The 20,216-nt window shown below is 40.2% G+C and overlaps 1 protein-coding gene across 3 annotated transcripts in view; it reads left to right on the top strand.

Moving 5' to 3' along the window:
- ZMAT4 (zinc finger matrin-type 4) overlaps positions 1-20,216 on the top strand; it is a 364,991-nt gene that overhangs the window by 169,283 nt on the left and 175,492 nt on the right. For all 3 annotated transcript variants that reach the window (XR_005987338.1, XM_041752405.1, XM_041752406.1), the window contains exon 4: positions 13,939-14,095. Coding sequence is in view for 2 of the 3 variants with exons in the window: in XM_041752405.1 (XP_041608339.1) it covers positions 13,939-14,095 (157 nt within the window). In the remaining variant the exon portion in view is untranslated. The remainder of the gene's footprint in view (positions 1-13,938; positions 14,096-20,216) is intronic.

The raw sequence follows: 20,216 nt of genomic DNA, 5'->3' as shown, positions 1-20,216 counted from the left end.
TGAATAGACTGAGAGAAGAGAGAACAGCATGACCTAAATGGAGTGGAACAGGACATATGGGAGAGACAGTAGCAGAGAAGATGGCTCAGGACCCTGCAGTCAAGCAGAAAGTGTGACTTCTATGTCTTTGGATCCCAGTAAAGTGGGAGAGAAGGGAAAGACATCCTTAACTATTCCTGCCTCTTTTCAAAGTTAAATACCAGACTATAAGAAACAACATGCACAACATTGGAAAAATTTGCATTTATTGGACAATTCGTCTTCCTATAGGGTATGCACTGAGAAGGACAGTGCCTTCTGCCTCTAGCAGGGGCTACCTTTAGGTGTAGCTCTGTAGCAGCTCCAGGAAGTTCCATTATAGCTGTAAAATGCCTTTGGACAAAATAAACATCAATGACCAGAATTCCACAGATGGCCAGCTCATGCTCAGAAGAGTTCCAAATATTACATGGGAGCCCACATGAACAAAATGATTTTCATTTATTTTTTTTCCTTTCTCAATGGATCTGCCTCCAAGCAGAAGGTGCCCAGAAAAGTTAGGCTTCAAGTGTCATTTCTTGAGGCTTTTGAAATAATTTAAATGCATTTCATAGGGTTTTTCTTTTCTATAACAGCTTTATTGAGATATAACTCCTATATCCTACAGTTGACCTATTTAAAGTATACCATTCAAGGGTTTTTAGTATGTTCCCAGGTGTGTAACTATCACCACAATAAAACCAGAGCATCATTATCACTAGAAAGAAGCCCCCTTAGTGTTTGCTCCCCATGTTCCCTAATCTCTCTTTTACTGCTCTCCTACTCCTTGACAATCTCTAATCTACTTTCTGAATTATAGATTTTTTCTACTCTGAAAATTTCATATAAAGGGGATCATACAACGTATGGTCTTTTGTGATTGGTATTTTTCACTTAGCATAGTCTGTTCAAGGTTCATGTGTGTTTTGGCATGTGTTGGTACTCTTTTTCTGCTGATAATATGGCACTGTATGGATTCAGCACATTTTATTTACCCGTTCTTCAGTTGATGGCCATATGAGCTGTTTTCACTCCTGGGCTATTATAAAGTATATTGCTATGACTGTTTATGTACAAATTTTTAATTTTTTTAAAATTTATTTATGATACTCACACAGAGAGAGAGGGAGAGGCAGAGACATAGGCAGAGGGAGAAGCAGGCTCCATGCACCGGGAGCCTGACGTGGGACTCGATCCTGGGTCTCCAGGATCGCGCCCTGGGCCAAAGGCAGGCGCCAAACCACTGCGCCACCCAGGGATCCCTATGTACAAATTTTTATGTGGACGTATATTTTTATTTCTCTCAAATGAAATATATATTCATTTCTCATTTTTCATGGTAGTTATGTTGTATAAAGTCACCAACTCTGAATTAGCAAATACTGAGCCATTAGTTCCTAGGAGGAATACAGGGTTAAGTGCCTGTAAATCACTGGTCACAAGACTTTCATCAACTGATCGATACATAAGCTTGTTTTATGTGTGCTTCTATTTAAAAATGCCTAATTTAATATATTTCTTACAAATGATTGATTACCTATAGTACTTCTTTATAATAAAACTCTAACTGAGAAGACTAATGTTTTCCTGACTCTAGGTAATATGGTAAATCCCATTGGTTTTTAGCTTTATAACAATGCTGTCAATTATGCTTTTACTATCAGTTATTATCTCGTGAATCCACAAATTTAGCCACTTTTCCATTTTTTCCATAGCTTCATTGTGTACTATAGATAACACTTTAGCACTTTCTGGAGTGGTTTCATATACACATCAGCAAATTTCCTCTTCCTTGTTCTAGATACAGTATTATCAATTAACATAGAACTCACAGCCAACATCACTATTACTCAAGCCTGAATGAAGCTTATTTAACACATGTATTTCTTCTGTAAAGCACATCATGATCTTCTACTTCAGAACACTAGGAAGTACTTCAGCATTACCTTTGGGGGTCATTTTAGGCAGTGAAATCACTAACAAAAAGCACAAAATGCAAAATATGTGGCACTAAATAGACCATGAAAAGAACACTTGCTTATAGTATGGGAGGTGAAACAAGAAGGCAGAGCATTGCCTAGTTCAATCTCAGCTGGGATCATGCATGTCAGGTGACTCAAAATTTTGTCCCTTTACATATGTCCATGAATGATGACAGAAAGGTCATGGGTATTGATTTGGGGGTTGCACATAAATATTTGCAAGTAGGTAAATTGGAAAATGCATATGTATAAGTAACAGAGATTGACTGTAAATAGAAATGGAATTGTTGGGTCATATGGTGATTCTGTGTCTAAACTTTTGAGGAACTGCCAGATGGCTTTCCAGTGTGGCTTCAGCATTTTGCACTCTTGCCAGCAGTGTGTGAGGGTTCCCAATTCTCTACATCCTTGCTAATGCTTTTTATTGCCCATCTTTTTCATTCTTGCCATCCTGGTGGTTGTGAAATGGTGTCTATTTGTGGCTTCATTTGCATTTTCCTGATGGTTAATGATGTCAAGTATATTTTTATGTTATTGGCCATTTGCAAATCTTCCTTGTAGAAATGTATATTCAAATACTTGGCAAATTTTTTAAAGATTTTATTTATTTATTCATGGGAGTCACAGAGAGAGGCAGAGACATAGGCAGAGGGAGAAGCAGGCTCCCTTCAGGGAGCCCAGTGAGGGACTCAATCCCAGGACCCAGGATCATGACCTGAGCTGAAGGCAGATTGAGAAGGCTCAACCACTGAACTCCTTGCTGCCCTACTTTGCAAACTTTTATTATTATTTTTTTATTTTTTTTAATTAACTTTTATTGGTGTTCAATTTACCAACATACAGAAAAACACCCAGTGCTCATCCCGTCAAGTGTCCACCTCAGTGCCCGTCACCCATTCCCCTCCAACACCCGCCCTCCTCCCCTTCCACCACCCCTAGTTCGTTGCCCCGAGTTAGGAGTCTTTATGTTCTGTCTCCCTTCCTGATATTTCCCAACATTTCTTCTCCCTTCCTTTATATTCCCTTTCACCATTATTCATATTCCCCAAATGAATGAGAACATACACTGTTTGTCCTTCTCCGATTGACTTATTTCACTCAGCATAATACCCTCCAGTTCCATCCACGTTGAAGCAAATGGTGGGTATTTGTCGTTTCTAATTGCTGAGTAATATTCCATTGTATACATAAACCACATCTTCTTTATCCATTCTTTATCCATGCAAACTTTTAAATTTGGGTTATTTTCAATTCCTAAGGAGACTTTCATACCATACTTTCAGTAATGGATAGAATGACTAGGCAGATTAATAAGGGAATAGGAGGAATGAGAAAACTTAAAACAACTTGACCTAACGGACACATATAGAACTATCTAGTTCTCCCTTTAATTCTGTCAGCTTTTGCTTCTTGAATTTTCTAACTACATGTATAATTATATGCATGCATATGTATAATTATCATATCTTCCTGATGGCTCAGCACTTTAATCATTACAGAGTCCCTCTTTATCTTTACTGAAAGTTTTTATTTTAAAGTTGTACTTTGTTTGATTTTAGTTTGACTACACTACAACTTTTTTGTATGCTGTTTGCTTGATATATCTTTTAATTATTTTTATTTTTATCCATCTGTATCATTGAAGCTAAAGTGTTATCTCCTTGAGACAACATATAGTTTTCCTTTTTTATTTTTTTTTTTTTTTTTTTTTTTTTTAAAATTTTTATTTATTTATGATAGTCACAGAGAGAGAGAGAGAGAGGCAGAGACACAGGCAGAGGGAGAAGCAGGCTCCATGCACCGGGAGCCCGATGTGGGATTCGATCCTGGGTCTCCAGGATCGCGCCCTGGGCCAAAGGCAGGCGCCAAACCGCTGCACCACCCAGGGATCCCCAGTTTTCCTTTTTTAAAAGATTTTATTTACTTATTCATGAGACACACACACACACACACACATACACACAGAGAGAGAGAGAGAGAGAGAGAGAGAGAGAGAGGCAGAGACACAGGCAGAGGGAGAAGCAGGCTCCATGCAGGGAGCCTGATGTGGGACTCAATCCTGGGACTCCAGGATCACGCCCCGGGCCCAAGGCAGGCACTCAACCACTGAGCCACTCAGGGATCCCCCTAGTTTTTCTTTTTATTTAATCTTACCATCACTATATTTTGATTAGATTTTATATTATTTTCAAATATAGTGTTATTGCTACAGTTGGATTTATGTATACCATTTTACTTTTTATTTTACTGTAGGAATAGTGTCTTTTTCCTTTATTTCTTTTTTACTACTTTCTTTTGCATTAAGAAAATATTTTATACTGCAACATTTTAATTCCTTTAGTGACTATTCCCCATATAATTTTAGACTTTTTCTTTAGATATTGCTTTAGGGCTTGCCATATGTATTTCAATTTATCAGAAATTTATCCTAACTTAATTGTACCTGGATATAGAAATTTTACTCCTATATAGCTGTCTTCTCTATTTCCCCTTTTTGTGCTATTGTTTTTTTGCATATTAGATCTATTTATATTATAAACTAAACAATATATTGTTATAATTATTAATCCATATAATTTTAAGATTTATTTATTGATTTGAGAGAGAGAGAATGTATGCATGGGGATGAGGGGCTGAAGGAGAGGAAGAAAATCTCAAGAAGACTCCCCAGTGAGCAGAGAGCCTGATCCCAGTCTCAATACCATGCTCAATCTCATGACCCTGAGATCATGACCTGAGCTGAAATCGAGTCACTTAACTGACTGACCCACCCAGGTGCTCCAGTTAGTCTATATAATGTTATAACTTTCAAAGAAGCTGAGAAAAGAAATGTGAGCCGGATATATTTTAGAATTTGTTATATTAACCTTCTTATTTACCCTTTCTAGTTCTCATCATTTGTTCCTGTGGATATGAGAATTACAGTGGCATTTCTTTGCTTCTACCTTCCTCTTTAGTGCTGTTATTGTCAAATACATATTTGTATATGTTATTGGCCCAACTATAAAAAACAGATATTTCGCACATCTACGTTTTAATTAGTTAAGAAAAGAAAGAAAAAAAATATGTATTTATAGTGTTTTATTTTATGATTACGTATTTGCCTTTACCTATGACTTTTTTATTCTTTTCATAAGAATTTAAATTATTTTCTGGTGTCACTTGCCATTAGCCTAAAGAACTTATTTCAGTATTTCACTTTTAAAAAATTTTTAATGTATTTTTTATTGGAGTTCAATTTGCCAACATATAGTTTAACACCTGTGCTCATCCTATCAAGTGCCCCCCTCAGTGCCCATCATCCAGTCACCCGATCCCCCTGCCCACCTCCCATTCTACTACTGCTTGTTCATTTCCCAGAGTTGAGTCTTTCATGTTTCTTTGATTTTTCCCACTCGTTTTCTCTCCTTTCCCCTATAATCGGTTCACTATTTTTTATATTTTCCATATAAGTGAAACCATAGAATGATTATTATTCTCCTATTGACTTACTTTACTCAGCATAATACCCTCCACTTCCATCCACATCGAAGCAAATGGTGGGTGTTCATCATTTCTAATGGATGAGTAATGTTCCATTGTATAAATATATACCACATCTTCTTTATCCATTCATCTTTCGATGTACACCAAGGCTCCTTCCACAGTTTGGCAATTGTGGACATTGCTGCTATAACATTGGGGTGTAGGTGTCCCAACGTTTCACTGCATCTATATCTTAGGGGTAAATTCCCAGTAGTGCAACTTCTGGGTCATAGGGTAACCCTACTTTTAACTCTTTGAGGAATCGGCAGAGTGGATACACCAGTGTCTTCTATGTCACTCACTCTTTCTTCCACTTCATTAACCCTCATTGTTAGGACATCCAGTTTGGATTGCATCTCATTTAATTGATTTTTAATTTCAGCCTGATTAGATCTAAATTCTTTAGTCATGAAGTCTCTTGATTCCTTTATGCTTTTTTTCCAGAGCCACCAGTAGCTTTAGAATTGTGCTCCTGAATTGGCTTTCTGACAGTGAATTGTAATCCAAATTCTGTAACTCTGTGGCAGAGAGTACTGTTTCTGATTCTTTCTTTTGTGGTGAGTTCTTCCGTCCAGTCATTTTGCTCAGTGCAGAGTGGCTGTTTGAGCCGGCTGAGTCAAGAATATCAACCGTGACCTAACTAAATTTAACCCTAGATGATTCTGATGAGATCAGAGACCAGAAAATGAAAACAAAGATCAGAACAAAATAAAACAAAAGGACCACTAAAGTGAAAAACAAATTTTTAGACAAAGTAATAAAAGATAAAAGGCCAAGAATCCCAAAGAAGAAAAAAAAAGAGAAAAAAGCAAAAGTAAAGAGGAAACAAAGAAAAAAAGAGAGAAGAAAAAAGGGGGGGGTACTGGGAGATGGTGGTGGTGAAGAAGTGTTGTCTGAAGGAGAATGCATTCTACCTGTGGGGTCTTAGCGGGTGATCCTCTTGGTTCTGAGTGTATTAAGTCGTATGTAAAAGATGTTCAGTCCCAAATTTATATAAACCAGCAATACTTGTAGAGAGCCCCAACATTGACCACCAAAACATAAATGAGATAAAAAAGCAGGGCAGAATGTGAATGAAGAGAATATAATCTCACAGAATGAACCAGCACAGCATTCCACTTGGTTCTGGGTGTATGCTGGACATGTTTTAGGAGGTATTAACTTCCACTATTGTAGAACAAAATGAGGCAGAGAAAACAAAAAACATAAAACAAAACAGAACAAAACATATCTTGTATATCTCCCACAATTAAATTGAGTATGTTGAAGGGAATCTGGAATTGGAAAATATATCTAAGACATGTAATTGTAGAAATATGAAAGTCAAAAAGGAAGAAACTTAAAAATGAAGAGGTGGTAAAATATTGTAGTTAAGATGGGAAAAGAGAAAAAATATTGGAAAACTTTAATCTGATATAAAAACGAGTTTTACTGGAAGAAAGGAGAAAAAGAGGGGTACCTTCTAGTTCTATATAGTATAAATCTGTATATTTATAGTATATAAAGTATATAGTATATAAAGTATATAAAGCTTTCCCCTGGAGCTTTCCAGCACTGCTTGGTCAAGAACTTGGCTCTACCCCTGTCCTTCCAGCTGGTCTTCTGCGGGGAGGGGTCTGCTGTGCTGATTCTCAGGTGTGTGCACCTTGCAGAGCTGCCCCACCCCCTGCTGGGTGCCAGGCTGAGTAGGAGCTGTTTATCCTGTGAGGCCCCTGTTCCCTGGCGGTCCTGCCTCTCCCAGGCACAGGGTGACACAAGGAGGAACAACCCCACTGGCAGTGGCTAGCTCTCTAGCCCTGGAGTCAGCTCCCCATAGTAACTAACACAGTCTCCCCCATTCACACTGGCCTAGATGCTCCTGGGGTGGCAGGGCGCTGACCTACACAGCTGGGGGCACCTGGCAGCAGGAGAGTCCTCACTATCCTGTGCCCTCCCTGCCTCCGCCTGTCCTCAGGGGAGTGTAGGATCCTGGGCTGTCTACACGTAGCACCCTGTGATCTGGGGCCTGTTGGAATCGTGCTCCTGGGGCGTGGCTCCCGGAGGCAGCAAGGTGCAGCCCTCTCTGCCCGGAGCCCCTTCCTGAGCTTCTCCCCGAGGCCCCTCCTGGCACGCTCCAGCGCTTTACCACGCTTGGCCTGTGGTCTGTGGCGCCCTCTCCCCCTGGGCGCACCTCCTCTGTTAATGACCCCAGGAGACTAGAGGCTCCACTGCCCCTCCTGTGGTTCTGCCCGATTTCCCTGCTGAGCATCTTTCCATCTGGGAAGAATCCGGTGCGGATTTTTAAAGTTCCTGCTTCTCCAGGACTGGGCTTTTCCTGTCCCGGAGGCTTTAGCCTCGGCCCTTAGCCCAGGTCCTCACGGTGCCCCTCCGCCACTTGATTCTTTTTAATTTTTTTTTCCGCTTTCCTACCTTGTTAGAAGCGAAAACCCTTCTCTCTGTAGCGTTCCAGCTGTTCTCTCTTTAAATCTCAGGTCGGATTCGTAGGTTTTCAGGATGATTTGAAAGTTATCTAGGTGAGTTGATGGGACCAGGTCTCAGTATTTCTTTTAAAATAGATCTGTTGGTAACAAATTCTCCTCCTCCTCCTTCTTTTCTTCTTCTTCTTTAAATCTCAATGTCTTTATTTCACCTTAGGTTTTGAAAGATAGTTTGACTGGATATAAGATTTTTATTTGATGGATTTCTTTTTCTTTCAGCACTATGAGTGTGTTTTCTCCCTGACTTCTGGCCTGCATTGTTTCTGATAAGAAATTAGCTGTTATTCTTACTGTGGTTCCTTTGTATGTGATGAGCTCTTTTACTCTGCTGCTTCCACATTTTCCCTTTGTTTTGGATTTCAATATTTTAATGTGATGTATTTGAGTGTATAACATTTTGTACTTCTCCTACTTGAATTTTGTTGAACTTCTTTAATGCATAGATGGATATTTTTATTCAAATTTGGTAGGTTTTCAGTCATTATTTCTATGAGTTTTTTTATCCTGTTCTTTTATCTTTCTCTTTGTCTGGTATTATTCTTTTATGCATATATTTGCATACTTAATAGTGTCCCACATTTCTTGCAGGAACTGTTCAATTTTCTTTATTATTTTTTTCTCCTCTTGGAGAGAAAATAAATAATATTTATTTTATAATATTAATAATCTCTATTGATATATCTTCAAGTTTCCAGTTCTTTCTTCTGCAAGTTCACATGTTATAGAACTCTAGTCAGTTTTTCATTTTAGTTATTATACTTTTTAACTCCAGAATTTCCATCTGATTTTTGCTGTAATTTCTAATTTTTTTGATAACATATTGTCATCATGCATTCTCTTCTTTAAGTATGATTTCCTTTAATTTTTTGAGCACATTTTTAATTGTTTGAAATTTTGAAGTTGCTTTGAAGTCTTTGCCAGTTAAATTTAACATCTGAGCCCTTTCTGTTGTTGTTTTCCTGTGCATAGGTTATATTTTGCTGAATTCTTTGCATGTTTTATAATTGTTGCTGGTGAGAACTGAATATTTTAGTTAATATATTGTAGTGATGCTGGATACGGATTACTCCATGCTCCAGGACTTGTTTTTGTTGTTTGCATATTTATTTATCCAATGTCTTGGCTACTTTATGTCTAAGACTATTTTAATAATGTCTATTTTCCCATGATATGCAGCCACTAATGTCCCTGCTCAGAGGCTCAGCCATAGGAATGAGACAGTCACTATAGGATTGCAGTGATTTGTATAAGACTCTTTGTCTCTTTCTCTGATCTCTGGTAAACTGCCTGCCACTACTGGAATCATACTCATCGTTCAGGCTCTGCTAATTGCTGGATAATTGCTCTATTGTTTTTGTCAATGCCTTGGAGTATAAATGCTGCACAGTGTGATCTAATTAAATTTTGTACTCTTTGTAAGGCTAGTTTTTGAGTGAAGTCTTTGAAGCTTTTTCTGACTCTAGGAATTGCTGGTTCTGAGCTATTGCTTTCTCTGGTTCTCTCTGCTAAGCTAGCTGGCCTATGGTTTAGGTCGTTGTTCTAATGGAGCAATCAGCTTTCTCTTAATTGCTTACCACTAAAATCTCCATTGCTTTTGAGAGCAACTTTATGCTTAAACCTTTCAATACCCTATTTCAAATGAAGTCAGTTCCTTTGGAGTGAGTTTAGGAGCTTTCTGTTTATATGGACTCCTTCTTCCCCATCTGTTCTTATGGAAAAATTTCTGAGCCACTGCTTCAGAGTAGGGAATAGGGGCAGTGGCTTGCTTCTCCTAGAATGACAACCTTGCTTTATTAGCTAGATAGAAATGGCAGGTTTTGATCTTCTCAGTTTTTCTCTCCTGGCATGGAACTCCTGTCCTACAAGCAAGCTGGGGCAAGAGCAATCAGGGTCCCAATATTCTTTGTCTGCTGTGCCTAGGATAGAGCTTCTGTCCTATGGATGAGTATGGGTAGGGGAGGAGAATATCTAATCTCTTGGCTAAATTGCCAGGAATTTATCTTCTGTATCTTGGAGCCAAAGGGGTATTAATGTTGGTGGTCTGAATTTCCTAATATCCCCTAACTGGGAGCTGATGAGAGAGGGAGCTCTATTTTCTTGACCATACCCAATCAAAATGGTACTTCTATCATGCTTACCTGGAGGAAGGGAAAGGGTTATCTCTAAAGTGCCATAGATTCTTGCTATTCTTACTGGGAGTTAATATATTTTTTTGAATAAATACTTGTTAATTTCCTGTTTGCTCTTAGTATAATTTCAAGAGACTTTAAATAATTTTTTTTAATAATCTTTAGCACTTATGGTTGTTTTGCTGGGAATAATTGTATGGAATTTCTCACTCTGACATTCTGGAAGTGAAAATCCCTCTCTTTTTTGTATGGCTTTTTGTATGCACCTGATGGAGAATAAAGGCAGTTATCTGAATTTAGTAAAAAAAAAAATACTTATAAAATATGAAAGGAATTTCAGGACTTGATTTCTGGCCAGAGTCGGCCAGCCTTTTCCACCTTGATTGAATTCTTCTGAAAACTTCTTACCTTTGAAAAATGCTTTGAGTGTGCTGCCTTAGGATACTCCACACATTTTTTTTTCTTTCAGCAGTGTGGACATTACATTGAAAAAGTCTGAATTTTCTCCAGTTTGAAACCCATAATTTAGGACAATCTTAGACTCCTCTTCATTTATTTGATATCTTGGAGCCATTCTAAATTTGTTAAGCCAGAAACTTTAAATGTATTCATTGAGGTCACTTAATCAAACTTTATGGAATTTCTGCCCTGAGCCATATATCAAAATTGCTCTGGGTGCAGTGGGAGACTCCAGTAAAGATGATATGATCTGTAGCTGTAAAAAAACATTAATTTGGGATGTAGAATAGCTAAGAGTACACAATTAAATTTTAACACTTTACAGGTACTTGGATAGTATTGAGATTCTTCCTGGGTGGTTGTAGCTCCACCAGGGTCATTAGAATAGTCTGAGTTGGTGGTATTTACAATATGAGTTACAGTGACTCCTTTAGTAAAATATCCAATAAACATATCCTGCTGGCTTCAACGGCTGCCTAACTTGTCAGGACACTACTACAGTTTCTCTATTGCCAGAGACTTAACCTTTCTTGATCCCTCTTCTACAACTATGGCATAGCTATATTCTATGATATTTTCTTGCCTAACCATTGGTTCTTTGATTATCCTTTGATTCTTCTATATGATTATGTGAATGAGATTGTCTAGGAGACAGAAAGCTAGGAATATATATTAAAACTATGATGAAATTAGCATGAATTTTAGGACGATGTTCCCCTACTTGAACCTTCAAGTTAGTTTATAAATTGCTGATACCTCTGATTCTTTTCCTGGCCATTGTCCTGTCAGTCTGAAATAATTTAGCTGACAACTAGGTGTCCTTGCATTATCTGTCTCCTCTTTTGATTTTCACGTCATGTAAATTACTAACCCCACAAACCAACCCTCAGCCCTACTCATTCAGTAAACATCTATAGTGCCCCTGGTGTTGCACAGGCATTGTACCAGGTTCTTTGACTTCAATACCAATGAGATGATCTCCTTAGCCTTAAAGGAGTTTTGTAGGCTTGTGAGGGGACCAAAAATGAAAACAGACACATATAATAATTCAGTGTTCCATTATAAAAGAAGTATATGCAGGACATATAGAGGACCTAAGGTCAATGCTTGGTTTTGTAGGAAGCAGAAAAAGCTTCATCTCAAGGAAATTATGATTAAACTACATCTTGAAGCAGATTCTAGAAAGACTGATTAGATAAGTGGTAAGGAAGGCATGAGAAAGGCTTAGAGATGAAAATCCATACAAATAGGCTTACTTTACATAATTTTTTTAAAAAAAATGTTATGATTGGGAGAGTGTGAGTCTAATAGGAGACTATGATTTCTTGATTATGCTATTTTCCTTTTATTTTCTGAGTCCCCTCTCCAATTCTCCTGTTCTCAACCTCCTTAGTAACAGAGAAGAAAGTCATAGTCATCTAACACAGCATCTAACATATTTGGCAGGTCCTTAAAAATGTGTTGAATGAATGAGTATAATGAATCAATTGATCATTATCCAGTTTAAAGTGCAGTGCTTTGCCCTAGAAACTATTTCTGAGTGTTCTTCATATACTGATACCAGCCCCTGTGTCAGGCTTCCAGCCTCTCTGTAGAAATGTCTACATCTTAGAGCTCCATGGAGAAAAGCCAAGTTTGGCAGGCACTTTTGTAACGCCCTGATTTGTAATGTCCTGACATCCCTGGGCTCTAAATCCCTCCATGGGTTCTGTGACATCTCCTGGGTTTGTTTGGGGAAGTAGGTGAAGAAAAACCAACTCTTCCCTGTATTGCTTGGTCTAGTTAGTTTCCACAGCACAAAGGTGTGAAAGTGTTAGTGATTTTTTTGTTTGTTTGGGTATTTTTACTGAGAGTAAGGAAACACTCAAAGTAACTCAAAGCTTTAAATGTCATCAGTAAGGATGACTCAGTAGACATAGCCTCATGCCTTAACAAGGTGTCCTGCCATAAATATTTATCTCTGTCCAGGAAAGGACCTTTGGAGGAGCTCCTCTTCTCTATATAGGACCCATTTCCTCTCAATGACCTAACCCCTAGCACTACATTTCCTCAAATCTTATCCATTAACTGTGATAAAGGGGTCAGGGAGACACACTAAGATTTAATAATTTAAGGTCAAGAGAATAAATGGCAGTAGGTGCCCCCCACCCAACAACCCCAACAACACTCCTTTCAGAGATGAACACTAATTATGAGAGATATTAGAGATGAATACCTTAAGGAGAAAGGAGTTACTTTTCTAACTGCCACATAATTTGCAAGGCAACATTCTCTCCAGCAGTCTGGACATCTTGTTATTCTGCAGAAAATATATAATTCTCTTTTTCCATCCTATCTCCACCTTCATCCTTCTGTTAATGCCATTTTAAATTGTACTGCACTCTTCAGGCCTGCTTGGAATAAGAGAAGGGGCTATTAGGGGGCCAGGTCCTCATCCAACACTGCTGTTTAACAGAAAGATGCTTTGCTCTTGCTATCCCATTAAGGAATAGATTATTAACTCCTTATCTGAGAGTCTGCTTTGCCCTCAATTTCTAACTAGGCAGGAGGGGAGCCCATGGATTAATTTTCCCTTTGTATAATATAGGTAATTGATGATCTTTGTGCACAATAGCCAGGTCGCATGATCTAACAAAGGATTTATTTATTTTTTTCTGATTCATGATTCATTTTCATTGTCTTACAAAAGAATCAAAATCAATCTGGATTTAAATATTTTGTGCTGTGTTTAACTAATCACCTTTCCCAAAGAAAAGGAAATTATACAGACTCTCCTGGAAAATTCTGCTAGCATGGTCATCATAGCTTGATGGTATATACTCCAGTTAATTATGAAAAATGTTCAACTCCTTAAAGAAATCTTAAAAAAAAGAAAATCTTGAACATGCGGCCATGTATCCCAGTGAGGCTAAAATTGGTGGAAGATAGAGCTGAATGCTAAATGATAATTTCTGCTAAATAATTCAGGCCATCTGAACTCTGATATTTTAGTTACTTTAATGAGTCTAATGGGTGCAATTAGAGACTGTTCCCCTCATGGTGCCAGACACAATGTGCTCTCACCTAATCATGGGAACTGTTTTTCTCTGGGTAACTCATACCTGCACATGTGTCCTCTATTTTCTGTTTCTGGCAGTAGTAACCACTAAATAAGTGTAGATTGAAGTCAGTAACTGAAAATGTTTTGATGATGATTATCATGAAGAAAAAAAAAAAGGTTGCAGAGCAAAAACTAGACATTTCAGTGAGAAAGTCTGTGGTAAATCTCATTTGCAACAGAATAGAATGGGAAAAAAATAGGACTTGGGGTTCTCTCTAATGTTATTACTTTTTCTTTCTTCCTTGCAGGGAAATGACGCTGATATGGTGGATAAGAATAAGTGCTGTACACTCTGTAACATGTCCTTTACGTCGGCAGTGGTGGCGGACTCACATTATCAAGGCAAAATCCATGCCAAAAGGTTAAAACTGTTGCTAGGAGAGAAAACACCACTAAAGACCACAGGTATGTGTATGAACGATGATCCCAGGAGACACTGAAGTCCACGCACTGTGCCTGTCCCGTTAATTGTGCTCCCTCTTTAGAAGAGGCTGCCTGAATAGAGTCTAAACATTGATGCCTTTCGAAACCTAAAGGGATGAACAGGTAGCCTAGCAGACCTTGCCGTTGTACGACTATTAAATATAATTGCAGGTGCTCATTCTCTAACGCTGGCTCCTTCAGATTAGTAATTCAGCAGCTGGCATCTTCTGCAAGGATCTTTGCATCCTGCAAGATGTTGCCTATCATATTTATTGTATATTATATAAGATACCATGCCTATTATATAACAAATGCTCTTCTTCCTTAGCTTCAGTGTGTAATCCATGTGGGTAATGGGTGGTGTGTTGTGTCCAGTGGGTGGATTCACTACCTGTATCTGTATAATGCAGGTTATCATCCTGCCCTTATGTTGGTGAGGATGGGGACATGGAAAACTGTGGTCTTTAAAAACACTTCCCTTTGCAGACGGTTAAAGTGTTTTTTATTTTTTTTCCCCTGAGGTGACAATTCCTGTTATCTATAATTCAAGCCCGTTAACTTTCACAACAAGAAGCTTAAATATTGATAAAAGATCGTGTGACCCTGTAATTGCTTAACTAAAATAATTCTTTATAAGTCTATCAAATTATGAAACTAAAATACTGTTATAATCGAATCAAGTTAGATTATTTGGACAAGGTTTAAATGGTGGTAAAGATGTTCTGAGGCTGGGTTATAATCCCAAGAAGTTGGGAGTATATTTCATGATGTCTATTCTTCCAATGCAATTAAAATTTAGCAGTTCATTTTATCTTTCTGTCTAATGAATAGTGCATAAATTGTGGGCGTAATTATTTTTAAATGGTATTTTGGAGATTGGAGAAAGCCTAAAACAATACTTGGGTTTTATTCTCACCAGTGTTTTCCTTAAGAAAAATATCTTCTTTCACCTAGAGAATAGCAAGGAATCTTTTCACTATATTTTTCTACTTAGTTTAACTAAAGGGTATTGTTTTTGTAAAGGTGGCTATGACATTCAGATGTAGGACGGGGTTGCAAAACACTTGAAATCTAGAGCCAAGCTCAGATTGTTCCTGGGCATACTCCTTGTGCTAGCATTTTATAAGCAGCCACTCGGTTGAAACTCCTGACTTTTGTTCTCTAAAAGATTGGATATTCACCTTGTAACCTACTCCCCGACAAATTTCTTAAAATAGACACCTCAAAGAAACAGTCACTGGAAAATTTTTACCTGTTTTCCACGAGTGAGTAACTAGCCCATTTGTTCTTTCTGCCTAAGCAGAGAATTGCTGTTAAATTTAATTTTGGAGATAGTGATGGAAGAGGAGAAGCTGTATCTTTGTTTATCACGTCAATTACCAAAAGGGAGAGTTATTATTTCTGTAAAAAAAATCACCACATGGCACAAATGGTTCTTTATGAATTTAAATGCATCCTCCAGATAACCAAGCACCAGTTTGTTTTCCTGAATTCAAATACCCTCTGAGCTGGTGAATATAACTTGGGGGTAATTTGTCAGTTCCCATCAATATATTTCAAAGGTGAGATTAGAGCACTTAAACTGCAACCTTTACTTAATGATTTTGTCTTGGTGTCCACAGAGCTGGCCCAGTCCTCAGTGTGACCAGAATCAGGTTGCCAGTTAGGCCAGAAGGGGATGGGGGTGGGGTGGGAGGTAAGTAGCTCTATCAGCCTGTAGCTTGGGCTGGGGAAACAGATTTCAATTGCTTTATGCCAGCATCTCCTTTCCTCATATAACTCATTGGTGCCCAGCCTGCACATCCCCCTTCTGTTCCTTAGGCTTTCATCTGTTCTCTCTAAAGCTTCTTGGAGCAGACGGGGTCTTGGAAGATGGCAATACCAGACAGAATTAGAGGGTCTGAGAACTAAATTGATCCCTGGGCTTGGGTTAGTATCAACTCAGCTTCTGGCAGGGAGCCAGGTGAGTCATTAGATATAAGTATAAGCAGAGGGTAGTCATTGGGAGGTGTGGCATAGGATAAGAGTTGAGGGCTTTAATAGAAGAGTGGAACCCAGCAATGGAGAGTCTGGGGACAGTGATCCTGCAGAGACTCAGGCCAGGTACTGGCATTGGGAAAGTCTGGAAGGTGGTAGGAGGGCCCTAGCTGTAGGCTAGTGTAAGTAAAGGCTGTTATGAGTGTGGCAGGGCACCATCATTTAAGATAGGAATACTGGACTAGAAGTCAAGTGTAAGGAACAAATCAGGAACCTACTTTGCAGAGTGAGGATATAGGTTGAAGCTTGGTCTCAGACAAATTCATATACTTTACGTAAGGAGCAAGAGGCACCAGAAAAGAATACCTAGGCCGTGGGCTTCCTGAGCTGCTAAGTTCAGTCCTTCCAGCTCCCTAAAGAGTCAGGATAGCCTGCCATACTTTTGTGCTGCCCGAGGCCAAGCCCAGTGGATGTTCTTGAAGGATTTTACCTTCTAAGCTGTGGCTACCCTATGCACGTCTAGGAATGGCTCTGCCTAACCAACCAGGTTGGCATGAAATTATTTCTATAATGAAAACAAAAGGAAAAGAAAAAGAACATATAAAACCCAACCACCTGAACTGGGAAGCAAGTCCCCTGTTCAGGTATGCTGTGTAAGCTACCCCTCCGAGAATAACAGGCTGTTGAACTGTAGTGATTTCTGGGTAGGGTTAATTGAAGTACGACTCAGTGACTCCCCCAGCTACTCCATCAGATGAGGGTGAGCAGTTGGTGTCTGTGAATCATTACCTTTCTGCCTACTCAAGATGTGCTTTGATCAAGCATCAACTGGATAGCTTGCAGAATTATTAATTATTGCAGTTTGGGTTGTCTTCTCCAGATGGGAGCATGTTTACTAGAATTTCTGAAATGCTTGACAGAGCTGCTGGAGCAAATAACAGCTCTCATTCTTGTTGGTCAGTGTGCTTCTGGATCTCTGTTCTCCTTCATGCTGTTCTAGATCCTGCTGGAAGATGAAAAGCTTGAGGAGAATTCTAGATCCACATGTTCTTTCAGGGTCAGCAGACCTCACATGGAGGACATGCCCAGGTCAGAGGTGGCCATAATCAGGTAGTTTGCCACACTGTGAGAAGGATGTAGAGGAGGCATCGATCAGAGGCCTGAATAGTGAAGGGCATGACAATCCTCTCACTAAAGGGAGAATAAAGGAAGCCAGAGTGGTTTAGCATGGAAAAGAGATTGCTCAGGGGCAAATCTTTGGTTTCAAATTTTTTTAACTTAATTAATTTATTTTTGTTCCTTTTTTAAAAATTTAATTTTATTTATTTATTTATTTATTTATTTATTTATTTATTTATTTATTTATGATAGTCACAGAGAGACAGAGAGAGAGGCAGAGACACAGGCAGAGGGAGAAACAGGCTCCATGCACCGGGAGCCCGACGTGGGACTCGATCCCGGGTCTCCAGGATCGCGCCCTGGGCCAAAGGCAAGCGCCAAACCACTGCGCCACCCAGGGATCCCTCCTTTTTTAAAAATTTAAATTCGATTTGCTAACATATACTGTAACACCCAGTGCTCATCCCATCAAGTGCCCTCATCAGTGCCTGTCACCCAGTCACCCCATCCCCCAACCTCCTCCCCTTCTGCAACCCTTTGTTTATTTCCCAGGGTTAGGAGTCTCTCCTGGTTTGTCACCTTCTCTAATTTTTCCCACTAAGTTCCCCTCCTTTCCCTCATAGTCCCTTTCACTATTTCTTATATTCCGCATATAGCAGATCTTTGGAAGGCTCTTATGGCAAAAAAAAAAAGATTCATGGTGTGTGTGTCTGTGTGCGTGTGAGTATGAGAGAGTATGTAGAAATATGTGAATGTATGTGAGTGGGAGTGTGAGAATAGGTGAGAGTGTGTGCATTTGTGTGCATGTGTGAAAGTGAGAGAACATTGTGAGAAAATATGAGAGTGTGTGTGCGTGTGGGTATGAGAATATGTGAGTATATGAGTGTATGTGTGTAATAAAGTGTGTGAGAATATGTGAGTGTGTGAGGCAAATATGTGTGTATACGTGTGTCAGAAAGTGTGAGAATGTGTGTGAATGTGCACGAATATGTGTGTGCATGTGAATGCATGAGAGCATTATGAGAATATGTGAGAGTGTGTGTGTGCCTGGGTGTCAGTGTGAGAATATGTATGTGTGTACGCATATTTGACTGTTGAGAATGTGTGTGAGAGAATACGTGAGAATATGTGTGTATAAGTGTATGTGTGTGAGAATATGTGAGTGCGTGTGAGCATATGTAACAGTGTATATGCATGTGTGAGTATGAGTGTGTGTGAGGGTGTGTGTGAGTGTGCGCTTGGATGCAACAGTTGTACCCAGTGGATAGAAAATTAAGGCGTTAGATCTGAACTCAAGATAAGAAAAAGATGACCAAGTTCCAGAGAGATTAGATTTCTGTGATGAGGCCACAAGGCAAGCCAACCCACTGGCTCCCGATGCCGGAGAGGGCGGTCCCTGCCCAGGTGTGCTGGTGAGCTGCCCTGGAGCAGCGGGCCCCAGAGCTGACAGCAGGCTCTCAGGGTGTGTGGCTGGTGGGGTGCAAGGGCTGTTGAAACAGAAGCTGGCTGGCACTTGGCAAGGACATCAGCCTAGATGACATTTAGAGTCCTTCCATCCCAATTCTTAGCCCCTTGCTACCTGCAGCTTTGACCCACTGATGTGACAGGCAGTAAGAATGCTGGCCTGGGAGTCACAAGACAGGAGCCCAGGCCCCAGCTTGGCCTAAGGTGCTCTGTGATCTTTGGCAGGGTTATCCTTTCCAACCTCACCTTTCTTGTCTGTCATTTAATTCCTTTCTTTTGAAAAGATTTTATTTATTTATTTGAGAGAGAAAATGAGAGCAAGCAAGCACCTGGGGGCAGGTAGGGGCAGAGGGAGAGAGAGAGAGAAGTAGACCCCCTGCCTACTAGGGAGCCCGACATGGGGCTGGATCCCAGGACCTTGGGATCATGACCTGAGTTGGAGGCAGATGCCCCACCCACTGACCACCCAGGCACCCCTGTCATTTGATTGTACCACTGGATGCTTTTATCTCACTGGCCCTTTTATGGAGGGAACAATAGATTTTCAAAGTTTTAGAAATTAGAAGTTCATGCACAGGTGAGCATGTGGTAAATAAGTTGATTGGTGGTGGGGAGCATGTGGTAAATAAGTTGATTGGTGGTAGGGAGGGGCAGCCTAACTCCTTTCTAGCAAAGACTCTGACTTCCTGGTTAACATGAGGTTGTTCAAATACTACCTTAGGAACAGCACCAAGTGACACCGTGTGTGTCTCCTTGGAGACAAGCCTTTCTGGGATGAGTTCCATGAGCTAAGGCAGGGCCTGGCACCGGCGCTGCCCACTGGAGTGAAGCAGGGCTGTTGGGGGTGGGGAGTCAGGGGATGGCCACGGAGCAGAGGAGACAAAGGGCTCTGGGCATGGAGGGGACCTGACAGGGGGAGAGAGATGCCGTCACTATGCTGGGGGCAGCACCTTGGCTCTGAAGCTGGTAACTGGCAAGTAGATGCAATAGTAAATCATTTTCCAGACTAGAACTCAAGATGTCTAGAGGATAAAAGAAGGCACCGGACACCCAAATGAGGGCCCACAGAGGGTGTGAATCTCAGGAATGTGGAAGAAGCTCTGTTAGAGTAGAAACACCAAGTGATCAAGGGCTAGGAGCTGGTGCCGAACCTCAGAGGTCAAGCTGCCGCTGCTGCTCTAATTCTGCTTACGTCAGGCTGAGATTTGGCCCTGGAGGCCCCTCATAGGGGCTGAGTCTGTGCATGACAGTGGGCACTTCCAACAGAGTGAGGAGGATGAGGAGCAGACAGAGCCTTGAGCACGATGGCTTCGTTCTGGGATCCTGGGCCCTTCACTGTGGTTTATCCCAAGGGGCTGCCTGGGGTGGCTCATAAGAACATGTGCTAGATGACTGCAGGTCTGCCAGCCGCCGAGCCCCAAGGGCGAGATCACCAACTGCAGGAGACCAAGCACGGGTTTCCAGAGGTGTCCACGGCCTGATCCCCAGAATCTATGAATAGGTGTTGCACAGCAAGGGAGAGTTACGGTTGCAGATGAATTAC

This window comes from Vulpes lagopus, chromosome 4 (genome assembly GCF_018345385.1).
Source record: "Vulpes lagopus strain Blue_001 chromosome 4, ASM1834538v1, whole genome shotgun sequence".
Lineage (NCBI taxonomy): Eukaryota > Metazoa > Chordata > Mammalia > Carnivora > Canidae > Vulpes > Vulpes lagopus.
The sequence above is the reverse complement of the archived record's forward strand: the minus strand, read 5'-3'. Positions and strand labels throughout refer to the sequence as shown.